The sequence below is a fragment of the Ptychodera flava genome (assembly GCF_041260155.1).
Source record: "Ptychodera flava strain L36383 chromosome 23 unlocalized genomic scaffold, AS_Pfla_20210202 Scaffold_24__1_contigs__length_23054250_pilon, whole genome shotgun sequence".
Lineage (NCBI taxonomy): Eukaryota > Metazoa > Hemichordata > Enteropneusta > Ptychoderidae > Ptychodera > Ptychodera flava.
The window spans coordinates 926,684-940,311 of NW_027248278.1; the positions used below are offsets into that span (position 1 = coordinate 926,684).

Below are 13,628 nucleotides of genomic sequence, written 5' to 3' on the forward strand. Positions count from 1 at the left end.
GTATGACATTGGTCAATCTCCTTGTACCAACTTTGAATAAATTTGCTTGATACATGTCTGAGTTATGGTTCTGGACATGAAAAACGCAATAAAATGGCCACACGGCGGCCATATTGGATCGTATAACAAAACAAGTCAATGTGCATGTGTATGACATAGGTTGACTTCCTTGTACCAACTTTGAATAAAATTGGTTGAGATATGCCTGAGTTATGGCTCTGTACATGAAAAAATCGTAACAAAATGGCCGCACGGCGGCCATATTGGATCGTATCACAAACAAAATTGATGTGCATAGCTATGACATTGGTCAATGTCCTTGAACCAACTTTGAATAAAATCTGTAGAAACATGCCTGAGTTATGGCTCTGTACATGAAAAAATCGTAATAAAATGGCCGCCTGGCGGCCATATTGGATCGTATCACAAAACAAATTGATGTGCATATGTATGACATAGGTCAATGTCCTTGTACCAAGTTTGAATATAATCGGTTGAGATATGCCTGAGTTATGGCTCTGTACATGAAAAAATCGTAACAAAATGGCCGCACGGCGGCCATATTGGATCGTATCACAAAAAGAATAGACGTGCATATCTATGACATTGGTCAATGTCCTTGTACCAACTTTGAATAAAATCAGTTGAAACATGCCTGAATTATGGCTCTGTACATGAAAAAATCGTAATAAAATGGCCGCCTGGCAGCCATATTGGATCGTATCACAAAACAAATCGACGTGCATCTGTATGACATATGAAGTAATCCTTGTACCAAGTTTGAATGAAATCGCTTTGGGCATCTCTGAGATATCTGCGTGAACGGACGGACGCACGCACGGACGGACGCACGCACGCACGCACGGACGCACGCACGCACACACGCACGGACACGACCAAACCTATAAGTCCCCCCGGACGGTGTCCGTGGGGACTAATAATCACTGGACATTGAAAATTCTGAAAACACACAAAGACAGACACAGATACACATATCATCTTACCATATAATTAACCAACTTTCCTAAGCCAGCTGCATTGAAATGTTTACCAAAGTATTCAGGAGTACGTTTACTTGGCGGCAAAAAGTCCTGAAAAATAGTGAATTATTGTCGTCATTAAAGGCAAGAAATAAATCTTCTTTGACATTGAGAGAACAAAATCAAAATACAGCCACTAATGGAAGTTTGTTTCCGGTCAAACAACATGTGAAAATACCACAAATATTAAATGGAAATAATCTTAAACTTTCATCAAGACATATCGGTAAATATTTCTACCAATTTCAAAATTCCTAGGGCCAGTAGTATCTGACTTTAAATGTTTTACCATTTTTCACATTTGTTATTTGAGAATCATTCATTTATCTAACTTTGATTTGAACAAACATTCATCTAATGCCACTAGAACATTTTGTAAACATAGGACCAAAGTCCCTGAAGCTACTATAGACATGGATACAAAATTAAGTATTTCCTGAATGTATAAAATTATCTCACTAGAGTCATCCTAGGGACCTGTATCTCAAATATAAAGCTGTCTGACCAGTTGTTTTGAAAAACCAAGCGACCCAACAGTTGACAGAGCTCTGCTGTGTTATGTAGAGAATAACCTTTTGTGACACATGTATTGATGAAGGACGTGGATATCTTTGTTAGCTCATTTCAGGAAAGCCTGACCAAAATTAGCTGCAAAAGTACAAAATTGCAGATTTCATCATAATTTCAATATATCATATTTAGTTCATCTGTAGGAACCTGTACATCACATATCAAAGCTATCAGACAAGTGCTTTTTGAGAAATACTCTTTTTTGACCATATATGGCAAAAATTGTCCCCAAAACACAAAATTGTAGATTTCATTATAAAAATAATCGCATCATACCAATCCATAATCCAATAACACTAGGTCAAAATTTGTAAGACAATAGTTGTAAACATAGACACAAAACAGCACAGAACAGACAGTAAATAGACGGTACACAAACAAAGTCAAATTCATGAAAGAAAGATATATGGACCTCTGGCCAAAAGACCAAGAAGTGATGTCAGGTGTTTCGAAAATATATCAATCTGTAAGTCAGATAGGTAGTGGTCACTAACTAAGGTCCCATGTCACCGATGCCATCAGTGATCATTTGTCGAAGAGAGATATCGTATTTATCAACCAGCTTGCGATACCTGCCAAAAAAGCGTTTGAATGTAGAGACAAGTCTTGCTCTGGTGTAACCTTGATTTAACAGTTTGAAAGAGAGATGGCCATGTCTCTCTACAAAATCACCATATGAACTGCATGCTCTAGCATAGCGAATAAGCTGGAAATGTATACCCCAAAAGATGGTGAGAGTGGAATATTACTAATAACTGTGGAAAATTCATTGTCCTAAATTTGAAATCATCTCACTTGTCATATACCCTAGTTGAAAGGTGACCATTAGAGTCAAATTCAAGTAAATGTCCAGATATGAAGCAGAAGAGGCCGTTTCTGTAGTCTCTTTAATCTCCAATTCTGGAGGATAAATCATAGCGAGATATTAACTGAATTCAGAGTTATTCAATGAAATAACATCGTCTATGTATCTAAATGTAAGGTTGAAAGTACGAGCTACAGAGACCTTTTTCTGCTTGATAAGGTTCTGGATAAATTCTGCCTCGTATGAGAACAGAAATAAGTCGGCAAGTAAGGGAGCACAGTTAGTGCCCATGGGAACTCCTATACACTGTTGGAAAATGTGTCCTCCAAATTCAACAAATATGTTGTCAATGAGGAAATCAAGCATACTGATAATGTCTTTCTCTGTATAAAACACTTTAGCGTTAGTAATATTTTTAACAAAATATGTAGCATTATACCCTAATACCACATATTTGTAACGGCGTGAACCGTTTTTGTAGAAAAATGCTTGGTTGATGATGTTTTTCAAGCGTTCTTTCAATTTATCATGTGGTATTGTGGTATACAATGTGGAAAAATCGAAAGTTTTAATAGATGTTATTTTTGAAACAGATCTTGATTTCAAATTTTCCAAGAGTTCCTTCGAATTTTTTAATATCCACATTTGATTTATACCACTCCGAGAAAAGACAACATCACAGTATGCTTGAAGTCCCCGTTTAACAGTACAAAGAACAGAAGTCAGTATCTTCAATAACTCTGTTGTTGAACATTTTGAAGATCCTGCGATAAACCTAGCTTTGTAAGGTGTTTTGTGGAGCTTTGGTATCCAGTATAAGCTAGGCAACTTATTATGGTCATCCTTTGTTGTAATATTAAAATTATCCATAAATGACTTATGGTTTGCCAAAATTTCAGATTTGTTGAACATTGATTGTCTGTAAGTGGAGTTGGTGGAGGTCTTAGTTACACCAAGTTCGTCTATAAGACATTCAAAATAATACTTCTTACAGACAAATACAATGTTATTGGCAGCTTTATCAGCAGGGACGACAACATATTTGTCATGGATATCATTAAACACTTAACAGCATCAGGATCTTTAAATACAGAATAGGGTCTTCTGCAAACATGTGATCTTAGTCGACCAATATGGCCACGCACTATTTTCCTCACAGATTTGACCCATTCTGACAGTGTGTCCAGCTCTACATCCTCCCTTTTAGCCCATTTCCTGGCATATTCTTCAACTGAGTCCATAATGATCTTAAAATTATGGTTCCAGTTGATCCTGCGAGGTTCTCTGAACTTGGGTCCACAAGATAATATCTTACGAAGGTGGTGATGTTCAACCAAGTTCAGATCACCAGTGATGACATGGCCAACTGGAGTATATTTGAAGGGAGATGTAGAGCAGTCACAGGATGCTGGTGTTTGAAGGAATTCATCAATTTTTAAGTGCCGCAATGCCTTATTGTAATTGAATATTTTATTGGAGATTGTCTTGGTGTATTGATATGACAGAATAACTTGAATAAATCATATTTTGATCATTCCTATGAACCTGTATACCAAATATCAAAGCTGTCTGAACAGCAATTATGAAGAAGACGACTTTTTACCAAAAACGCCTTTTTTTTTAGCTAATTTGCATATTTTCAACAATATCAAAAATTAAAAACAAGCGACCTAGCAGCCGATATAGCTCTGCTGCGTTTATGTAGAGAATAACTATTTTTGACATATGTTGATGAAGAAGGTGGAAATCTTTGATAACTCATTTCAATGGCCAGAAAAAAGTGGCTAAAATAGCTGCAAAAATATACAATTGAAGATTTCATCATAATTTGAATTTTTACACTGGATCATTCAAAAGAACATGTCCACCAAAGCTATCTGACGAGTAGTTTTTTGAGAAGAAAATTTTCTGACTAAAAATGGCAATAATTGCCCCCAAAAATAAAAATTGCAGATTTCACCATAATTTCAGTATATCATATATTACAATAATCCCTTGGAACCTGTATACCAAATATCAAAGCTATCCACTTGCAGTTTTTGAGAAAAAAAATGGCAAAAATTACCCAAAAATAACAAAAATTGCAGATTCATCATAGTTTCAATAAATATCATTAAGTTCATCTGTATACCAAATTGCAAAGCTATCAGATGAGTAGTTTTGGAAACTAACACATTTTTTGACCAAAAATGGCAAAAATTGCCCCCAAAATACAAAATTACACATTTCATCAGAAATTCAATATATACCGTCAGAGACCCTGGGGGTCGTGCTAGGGGTGAAGCAGCACCGGCAAACCTGTCCTGTTTCCCCAGGGTAGGGTCAATTGAATACGTACCTTCAACAACTTGGCAGTGTAGCACAAAAACTACGTTTTTGCCGTTATATTAACGACATGGCTGAGCTTTTGAAGCACAGCTTCCACGTAGTTTAGCCAGCTCGTTTGGGAGTTGCCACTGCGAAGACTTTATGCCTTTACCACAGGTCAGTTTTTGAAAACTTCTTCTAGCTTTGTCGTTGTCATTATTCTAAATCAGTTATATTATATTTTTAAGCAATAACACATAAACATAAGTTTTTACGTGTTAAATATTAGCCGCCTCCGATGACTATATTTTGTCGTCTGCCACACAGTACGTGTGGTTCGCCGCGCGCATGGTATGCGTCTATGCATACCACGCGGTGGTCGCTATGTATCAACCGCACGTAACTAGGCTAGTCACCTATGCGAATTCTGGTGGAATCAGCAAAAATTGTTTTTCGTTTTATCACCAAGTCAGTAAGACTCAGCTTCTCCCACGGGGCATGACCGATCACCGAGGCAGGTGGTACTGTGGCGTACAGCAGCGTCAGTGTAGACTTGTACTCCATAGCTTAGTTGACAATGGCCCCAGTGCCCTTTTTTGAAGACATGTTTTTATCGATATCTCATGATCCGCGCGCAGTCGCCACGTCAAATATCGACCGTTGGCACTAAAAAAATGTTACCAAATGGGAGTGCCACCTTAAGTGAGGTCACCCCAAGTGAACTGCATATAAAATTTCAAAGCAATCGGACCTGCGGTTTCAGAGGAAAGGCAATTGTTGACGGACGACGACGATGATGGACGACGACAGAAAATCAACCTATTTGATAAGCTCCGCGTCGCTGACAGCGGAGCTAAAAAAATGGTTTCTCATAATCATATTTGCATCCACACAACAAATATCACTGGGACTGTACTGACCACAACCTGATAAGAATTGAAAGCCTCAGTGGACAGTGGGATAAGGTATACATACCATCTTAGTGGACAGGGGATAAGGTATACCATGTAGTGGACAGTGGGATAAGGTATACCATGTAGTGGACAGTGGGATAAGGTATACCATGTAGTGGACAGTGGGATAAGGTATACCATGTAGTGGACAGTGGGATAAGGTATACCATGTAGTGGACAGTGGGATAAGGTATACCATGTAGTGGACAGTGGGATAAGGTATACCATGTAGTGGACAGTGGGATAAGGTATACCATGTAGTGGACAGTGGGATAAGGTATACCATGTAGTGGACAGTGGGATAAGGTATACCATGTACAGGGCCTGAAAATTTCCCTTTTTTCCCACTGGTCCCAGGACCAGTGACCCGTTTTTTTTCACTGGTCCCACGATAAAATCCACTGGTCCTCAAAATTTGCATAACAATACGAGAATGATTCATTTCTCGTACTCATGTTATATATGCATTTCTATCAGATTTGCTTGGGATTTACATACAGCAAAAACTGTCAATCTTTGTAATATAGACACTCTGCATAAACATTTACTTGGTAGACTTCTCAAGTTCTGGTACACACACTTAACATTTTATTTTTACTATAGCTATAAAGTTCATTTTATAATTGCCCAGCGATTGATTCTTTTCCATTTAAAATGCAAAAAAAAAGGTTGAAAACACCAAATATCTGAGAACTTTTTCCTTTGATATCAATAGCAAATTGCCATAAAGCTGTTTTGACAAGCTAGGCGGTTCTTGTTAAGGTCAGCTACAATCGAGCTAGGGGGTCTTGACTATATAAGGAAGTCAGCATGGTGACCTCCTAAACTCTGAAGCTTGCTTGCTACGGACGATCGGAAACTTATAATGAGACTCCTTCCAGAGAAATTTACTACAAAATACTACTTTGATAGACAGAGATATAATATTTTCACACAATTTTGGGGTTGCTGATATTTTTAGGTGAGACTACGGTCTGGTTTTTGCCACGTTACATTTTACATGTAAGATGAGTTCATGGCCCAGGGCCCAGTGCAGTGGCTAGTGGACGCACATCGCCTTGCTCATATCATGAATCGCTACAGAGTAACTGATTTTGTAGCTAGAAGACGTAGTCTCACAATGGACTCTTGGTGTCAGTGAAATTCTAGGCCTGATTTTAGTGCGTCCCAGTTACTCCCGTATTTTGGGGGACGTACCGGTAGTTTCCAATTTTGCGTCAAAAGACACAAGAACACAATCTTGGAAAAACACTGGAAACTCCCTTGCGAAGTAAATTGACTCCCGTTTCTACAGGTCCGCGGACTTTTAAGGGGTAATTTTATACTGGTCCGGGATAAAAAATCACTGGTCCGGGACCTCGGACCAGCGTAATTTTCTGGCCCTGATGTAGTGGACAGTGGGATAAGGTATACCATGTAGAGGACAGTGGGATAAGGTATACCATGTAGTGGACAGTGGGATAAGGTATACCATGTAGTGGACAGTGGGATAAGGTATACCATGTAGTGGACAGTGGGATAAGGTATACCATGTAGTGGACAGTGGGATAAGGTATACCATGTAGTGGACAGTGGGATAAGGTATACCATGTAGTGGACAGTGGGATAAGGTATACCATGTAGTGGACAGTGGGATAAGGTATACCATGTAGTGGACAGTGGGATAAGGTATACCATGTAGTGGACAGTGGGATAAGGTATACCATGTAGTGGACAGTGGGATAAGGTATACCATGTAGTGGACAGTGGGATAAGGTATACCATGTTCATAAGGTTCTTCTTGACTTTTTTAAGTTTTATTAAGAAATATAGCAATAATATTGAAAAGTTTTCGAATTCTATATTGAATAGTATAAACAGGGTTTTAACTCTGCAGCATCAGCTATCTAAGTCCTCAAAATAACATTAATGAGTGAGTGATGAGGAATGAAACAATTGGTGAAATCATTATTTAACGTTATGTGTGATGTAATATTGAGGACTGAAATGAAACCACTGCTGGAGTCAAAATCAAACCATCCACCTACCATCAGTTTGTTTTCCAACTGGGCTCTTCGCAATGCTGTGGCTACATTACTGATGTCTTTCTCAGAGAACCAGACAGTGAAGGTCTCTGTAATGAACTCCAGGGCTAGACCTGTAATAAATGACACATAAGATGTAAGTAGCTGTCATAATGGCAGATAATACTTTATATTATAGCCAAAATAAGGGACCATGTGCCCCAGAGTAGGTGACCATTTGTCCGACGTCAGGAGGGCAAGCGGTCGCCTGCAACGAGGGTACACAGTCCCTTGTTTGGGCTGTTTTTGTTACATACCTTCTAACATAGCTTTCACTCAATATATGTTTGGGTTTACTTTCCAATGACAATCATTTCCATGTTAGACGAAAATACGTCAAAAAATAGAACTAATTTCACTGTGAAATGACCCATTGATACATCTAAATCACTGTTATGCTCTTTATCCTTTTTTAAAGCATAATTTTCGAAAAAACGGATTTCCTATGTAAAACATATAATCTAACTTTTTTACTCACAAAATTATAAGGTTGAAAATAGTTCCAGTTGACTTTGTTACGATGCCCCATATTCAATTTTTTGTAAGCTTGGTTGAGAGAGGTTAATAGCTTGGCTCGAGAGCTTTATAGTACGTCGTCACCTGTTGTGTTCCAAGAGTTTATGTAAATTTTATGCGGTGGACATTTTAACTTTGCTGCCGACCAGGTGCATACCGAATATATATACACACATTCTCAAAATACATGGGGAGACTGCACAACATCTGAAAGGAGCTCGCCTGTCTGACTGAGATTGCTGTACACGCCTGTCTGAACTGAACGTATGCTGCACAACGGACTGTATAGAGAACTTGAGGTTACAGAAAAAAGGGCAGATATCGCAGGACAATCAACGATTGTTTCTTCAGTAGTAACGGAGGAAGAGGAAAACTGCTATTGCAAACGTCAACATGAAGTTGTGGACTGTGTACTGAATGCCACGTCACACTAAAGACCAGACGGTTTGATTGAAACCACACTCCGCAGACTTTTTGTGGAAAGGACTGGTTAATACTCAAAGCTCTCGACCAAGCAGGGTAATTTTTGCGTAATTTTTAATTATTTGTGAGAATTTTAGTTTCTATTAAATAATTTTGGTTACTATTGAACTCCATAGTGCGCTTCTCGTATTCACTGCCTGTGTGTGGTAATTTCTACCGTAACAACTTTCAGTCAAGTGATGACTACACGGCCTGCGGCGTTGTCAATAAGTTACCATTGAATCCTACGGAGTGCATGACTGGCACATCTACTCAAAGATTGACCTATTTTGTTTTGGAAAATCACTCATTTTCATCAGTACAACTCTCTACACAGTCAGTGCACACCACTGAAAGAACTAAGGTTGAGGCAAATAATGCAGTGAAAGGGTCAAATTGCAAAACTTACTTTCTTTGACAAGGTGTTCGTTGTACAAGCTTGTCAAGACATTTGCTGTGGCTCTACCATTAGCAAGAAAGATTCCTGTAATCTTGGCCAGCTTGCTTCTCTCATCTTTAGTGTATCCTTTCAAGTACAATAAGATCTGGAAAAATAATCAGACTACAGCATTTGAACAAGCAGTCTATGATGTACTTGCAGCTGTTTCTACGACAACATATTACTTACAAAGGTGACATCCTCCGTGGAGTGAAGCATCCTGGGAAGACTGTCACTAATCTCTGCAGTCAATTACAGTTGCATCATCTTACCTGGTTATCTTATCATTTTGCTGCTCTAGATGAAAGATTCAATGCAGAGGTATGGGGGCAAGCTGTATCATGCTATGCCTGCAGACAACCATATCCAAATCCTAACAGTGGAATGACTGAACCATGGACATGCTAGTAAATTTCATTGGCCAAAGGCAGACACTATTGCCTAACTCTGTGAAGTGAATTCAGACATGAACACTATTGCCTAACTCTATGAAGTGAATTCAGACATGAACACTATTGCCTAACTCAAAGTGAATTCAGACATGAACACTATTGCCAAACTCAGACAAGTGCATTCAGACATGAACACTATTGCCTAACTCTATGAAGTGAATTCAGACATGAACACTATTGCCTAACTCTATAAAGTGAATTCAGACATGACACTATTGCCTAACTCTGTGAAGTGAATTCAGACATGAACACTATTGCCTAACTCTATGAAGTAAATTCAGACATGAACACTATTGCCTAACTCTATGAAGTGAATTCAGACATGAACACTATTGCCAAACTCAGACAAGTGAATTCAGACATGAACACTATTGCCTAACTCTGTGAAGTGAATTCAGACATGAACACTATTGCCTAACTCTATGAAGTGAATTCAGACATGAACACTATTGCCTAACTCTGTGAAGTGAATTCAGACATGAACACTATTGCCTAACTCTATGAAGTGAATTCAGACATGAACACTATTGCCTAACTCTGTGAAGTGAATTCAGACATGAACACTATTGCCTAACTCTGTGAAGTGAATTCAGACATGAACACTATTGCCTAACTCTGTGAAGTGAATTCAGACATGAACACTATTGCCTAACTCTATGAAGTGAATTCAGACATGAACACTATTGCCTAACTCTGTGAAGTGAATTCAGACATGAACACTATTGCCTAACTCTGTGAAGTGAATTCAGACATGAACACTATTGCCTAACTCTGTGAAGTTAGACATGAACACTATTGCCTAACTCTGTGAAGTGAATTCAGACATGAACACTATTGCCTAACTCTGTGAAGTTAATTCAGACATGAACACTATTGCCTAACTCTGTGAAGTTAATTCAGACATGAACACTATTGCCTAACTCTGTGAAGTGAATTCAGACATGAACACTATTGCCTAACTCAAAGTGAATTCAGACATGAACACTATTGCCTAACTCTGTGAAGTGAATTCAGACATGAACACTATTGCCTAACTCTGTGAAGTGAATTCAGACATGAACACTATTGCCTAACTCAGACAAGTGCATTCGGACATGAACACTATTGCCTAACTCAAAGTGAATTCAGACATGAACACTATTGCCTAACTCAGACAAGTGCATTCAGACATGAACACTATTGCCTAACTCAGACAAGTGCATTCAGACATGAACACTATTGCCTAACTCAGACAAGTGCATTCAGACATGAACACTATTGCCTAACTCAGACAAGTGCATTCAGACATGAACACTATTGCCTAACTCAAAGTGAATTCAGACATGAACACTAGTGACCCTAAAACTCAGAATGCATTCAGACATGAACACTATTGCCTAACTCAGACAAGTGCATTCAGACATGAACACTATTGCCTAACTCAGACAAGTGCATTCAGACATGAACACTATTGCCTAACTCTATGAAGTGAATTCAGACATGAACACTATTGCCTAACTCTATGAAGTGAATTCAGACATGAACACTATTGCCTAACTCTATGAAGTGAATTCAGACATGAACACTATTGCCTAACTCAGACAAGTGAATTCAGACATGAACACTATTGCCTAACTCTGTGAAGTGAATTCAGACATGAACACTATTGCCTAACTCTATGAAGTGAATTCAGACATGAACACTATTGCCTAACTCAGACAAGTGCATTCAGACATGAACACTATTGCCTAACTCAGACAAGTGCATTCAGACATGAACACTATTGCCTAACTCTGTGAAGTGAATTCAGACATGAACACTATTGCCTAACTCTGTGAAGTGAATTCAGACATGAACACTATTGCCTAACTCTGTGAAGTGAATTCAGACATGAACACTATTGCCTAACTCTATGAAGTGAATGTTGAAAAGACAGGGAAGGTAAAAATTGACAGATGAGATGACGATGGAAAACAGACGAAGGACGACAGACAGTAACCTGATAAGCTCTGTATCATTGACAGCAGAGCTAGTAAAGATTTAGGAAGTACTGCCTTATTCCAAACTGTAAATGAAAACATGGAAAATTTGAAGTCATACAACACCAGATGCAAACATAGAAAAATAACCCTAAAGTTGATATGACAACGATCAATGATTCTTCCTTAACCACATTATACTTGAAGTAATTATAGTTACACTTTTTGAGTGAACATGAACATTTCAAAACTTTAAAACCTACAATTTCCCTCTTTTCCATCAGCATCTAGAGTTCTAACACAAAAAGATCAGATAGGTGGCAAAACACAGGAGGTTTTAGGATGGACAAACACTGGCTAATATACATCATCAATCCATACCTCCATGTTGAAATAACAAAGACAGACATTCACATGGACAAAAACAATTACAATCAATTGACATGCGTGTACTTATTTAATTGTTATCTCTGACATTTCCTGAGCATTTCAATACAAGGAGTTAACAATTTTTAGATACTCACTTTCTTTAACTCTTCTTCAAAGGCTTTCTCCAAGTACTTGTATCGTCGAATTAGTAGGTTGAATACCTTAAGAATAAAGAATTGAAATGCAGCTTGTGTCTTGTGAACTAATCTAATTAGTAGGTTGAACAACTATAGTTCAACACGGCTGATATTTACATGTGTTAGCTTTGCGGCTGCTTAAGCAATTTCGCCATTTATAAGTCATGGGTTTTTGAACAAAAAGGGATAAAAATAGTGGCGGAAGTTGGGCAATTGGGCAACCGCTAGTGTCTTTCCCTGAATCCAAAGTAGGTACTAATCCAAAGTAGATACTAATCCAAAGTAGATACTTATCTAAAGTAGATACTAATCCAAAGTAGATACTAATCCAAAGTAGATACTAATCCAAAGTAGATACTAATCTAAAGTAGATACTAATCCAAAGTAGATACTAATCCAAAGTAGATACTAATCCAAAGTAGATACTAATCCAAAGTAGATACTAATCCAAAGTAGATACTAATCCAAAGTAGATACTAATCCAAAGTAGATACTAATCCAAAGTAGATACTAATCTAAAGTAGATACTAATCTAAAGAAGTTACTAATCCAAAGTAGATACTAATCCAAAGTAGATACTAATCCAAACCATGGAAACTACAAATCAATTCTGGGAATAATGTACAATTCTTGATTCTGCTTTTAAAAATAGCGTCAATGACACTGTAGCTCCCATCCTGGACTATTTAGTGTTTGTTCTCTGGTCAGATATTTGAACATGTGTGAAAGGGATAAAGTGCATGAAGTGAAAATACTTAAATGTAATGTACTGGAGACAGTGAAATATGTTTAATGTATTTATTCAAAATATAAAATGGAAAAAATACAGAATTAGACATATCGAATACTGTGATACAACCATTAACTCAACAAGTCATTTACAATGACATAGTCCCCACTTGTAATAGGAGTATTAGTCTTGATGGGGCAGGAAAATGTGGTCATTAAGAAGTATCACTGGAGTGTATATGTTGAGATCTATGGGCACATAGGTCTATGTCGTTGTTCCCAATTTGAAACACATGAGGCATGTCTAAGTTATGGTTCTAAATCGGGAAAAAAGATCAGACCTCTAGCAGTATTGGCCAGCCAAGATATACATATGCGCATTATAAATGAGGTACAAGATGTGACATCTTAAGGTCTAATATCCTATCAAAATTGGAGGGTATAGAACTTGTAGTTACTGAGATATGCATATATATGTATAATCAAGGTCAAAGGTCATCAAGGTCACATGACATTTTGAAAAAAATTATATTGCTAATTAATCCCTATATGCCAAAAAATCAGATCTCTAGCTCTATTCGCTTGCCCAGAATTAGATGTGTACATAATTAATGAGGTAAAGCGTGTGTTGTCATAAGGTCTCCCATCCTACTAAATACAAAGGACATAGCACTTGTGGTTACTTATTTATTGACATAAACACATATTTTAGGTAAAAGGTCATCGAGGTCACATGACATTTGGTCAAAAAATTTCTCTCCTATAGTT

At 37.8% G+C, this 13,628-nt stretch overlaps 1 protein-coding gene across 1 annotated transcript in view; it reads right to left on the bottom strand.

Annotated features, from left to right (window-relative positions):
• LOC139124760 (eIF5-mimic protein 2-like) overlaps positions 1-13,628 on the bottom strand; it is a 99,432-nt gene that overhangs the window by 47,399 nt on the left and 38,405 nt on the right. The window contains exons 5-8 of the mRNA XM_070690870.1: positions 12,090-12,155; positions 9,126-9,261; positions 7,703-7,812; positions 1,005-1,091 (exon numbers count right to left, since the gene is read on the bottom strand). Coding sequence (XP_070546971.1) covers positions 1,005-1,091; positions 7,703-7,812; positions 9,126-9,261; positions 12,090-12,155 — 399 coding nt within the window. The remainder of the gene's footprint in view (positions 1-1,004; positions 1,092-7,702; positions 7,813-9,125; positions 9,262-12,089; positions 12,156-13,628) is intronic.